Below are 1,617 nucleotides of genomic sequence, written 5' to 3' on the forward strand. Positions count from 1 at the left end.
GAAAAGGAGGGGAAAAGGAGGGGAAAAAGGAGGGGAAAAGGAGCGGAAACGGGGGGGAAAGAGGGAGAAAAGGAGGGGGAAAGGAGGGGAAAAGGAGAGAAAAAGGGACAAAAAGGGAAAAGGAGGGGAAATGAAGGTGAAAAGGAGGGGAAAAGGAGGGGAAACGTAGCCGAAGGCAGGGAGCGGGCGGCTCTCACCGGTGACAGGGACGGCAGGGTGGAGGTGGCGGCGGCCCAGCTGATGCTGGTGAAGATGTGGGGGGACACCGGGATTTGGATGGAGGGCAGCGCCTGGCAGGGAGGCAGGGGGTCAGGATCCGGCCTGGGAACCTCCCGTTCCCACGGGAATCCCCGTGGAGCCTTTCCCGCTGCTCGCACGGAGGGAGGAGTGTGGGGGCTCAGCGGCTCCTCCGCTCCTGCCCCCCAAATCCCGGCCGTGTTGGTGCTTTTGCACCCAGTTGCAGATTTTGTGGACAGGGACAGGGATGGGGACAGGGACAGGGACAGGGGACAGGGACAGGGGACAGGGATGGGGACAGGGACAGGGACACAGGGGGACAGGGACAGGGATGGGGACAGGGACACGGGGAAATGGGACAGGGGGAGAGGGACAGGGAACAGGGACAGGGATAGGGACAGGGACAGGGAACAGGGACAGGGATAGGGACAGGGACAGGGGACAGGGATGGGGACAGGGGTGGGGGACAGGGACACCGGGAGACAGGGATGGGGACAGGGACACGAGGACAGAGATGGGGACAGGGACATGGGACAGGGACACCGGGAGACGGGACAGGGGGAGGGGGACAGGGGACTGGGACACGGGCACAGGGAGAGGGGACAGGGACATGGGGAGAGGGACAGGGACAGGGATGGGGACATGGGGGACAAGGACACGGGGAGAGGGACACAGGGAGAGGGGACAGGGACACGGGGGACAGGGGACACAGGGAGAGGGACACAGGGGACAGGGACAGGAGACAGGGATGGGGACAGGGACGGGGGACGGGGACACGGGACAGGGATGGGGACACGGGGGACAGGGACAGGGGACAGGGATGGGGACAGGGACAGGGACAGAGACAGCCGGGGGACAGGGACAGGGACAGGCAGGGGGCGGGGTTAGGGGACAGCCAGGGGACAGGGCCACCAATCCCCGTGACAGGGGACAGGTGGGGGACAGGGGACAAGCAGGAGACAGGGGACAGCTGGGAGACAGGCAGGGGACAGGGGGACAGGCAGGGGACAGGGGGACAGGCAGGGGACAGGGGGACAGGCAGGGGACAGGGGGACAGGCATAGAAATCCCTGGGCCAGGGGACAGCCACAGGGGACAGGCACAGAAATCCCGGGGACAGGGACAGGGACACCAATCCCTGAGCCAGGGGACAGCCGGGGGACAGGGCCAGGGGCCAGGCAGAGGCCAGGGGCACGGACAGGGACACTGCTCCATGTGCCAGGGGCCAGGCAGAGGCCAGGGGAAGGGACAGGGACACCGCTCCATGTGCCAGGGGCCAGGCAGAGGCCAGGGGCACGGACAGGGACACCGCTCCATGTGCCAGGGGACAGGCAGAGGCCAGGGGCAGGGGACAGGGACACCGCTCCATGTGGCAGGGGCC

At 66.9% G+C, this 1,617-nt stretch overlaps 1 protein-coding gene across 1 annotated transcript in view; it reads right to left on the minus strand.

Annotated features, from left to right (window-relative positions):
* ZNF395 (zinc finger protein 395) overlaps positions 1-1,617 on the minus strand; it is a 10,551-nt gene that overhangs the window by 1,373 nt on the left and 7,561 nt on the right. Inside the window, exon 5 of the mRNA XM_017730841.1 lies at positions 156-461. Coding sequence (XP_017586330.1) covers positions 156-461 — 306 coding nt within the window. The remainder of the gene's footprint in view (positions 1-155; positions 462-1,617) is intronic.

This window comes from Corvus brachyrhynchos, unplaced genomic scaffold, assembly GCF_000691975.1.
Source record: "Corvus brachyrhynchos isolate BGI_N302 unplaced genomic scaffold, ASM69197v1 scaffold203, whole genome shotgun sequence".
Classification (NCBI taxonomy): domain Eukaryota; kingdom Metazoa; phylum Chordata; class Aves; order Passeriformes; family Corvidae; genus Corvus; species Corvus brachyrhynchos.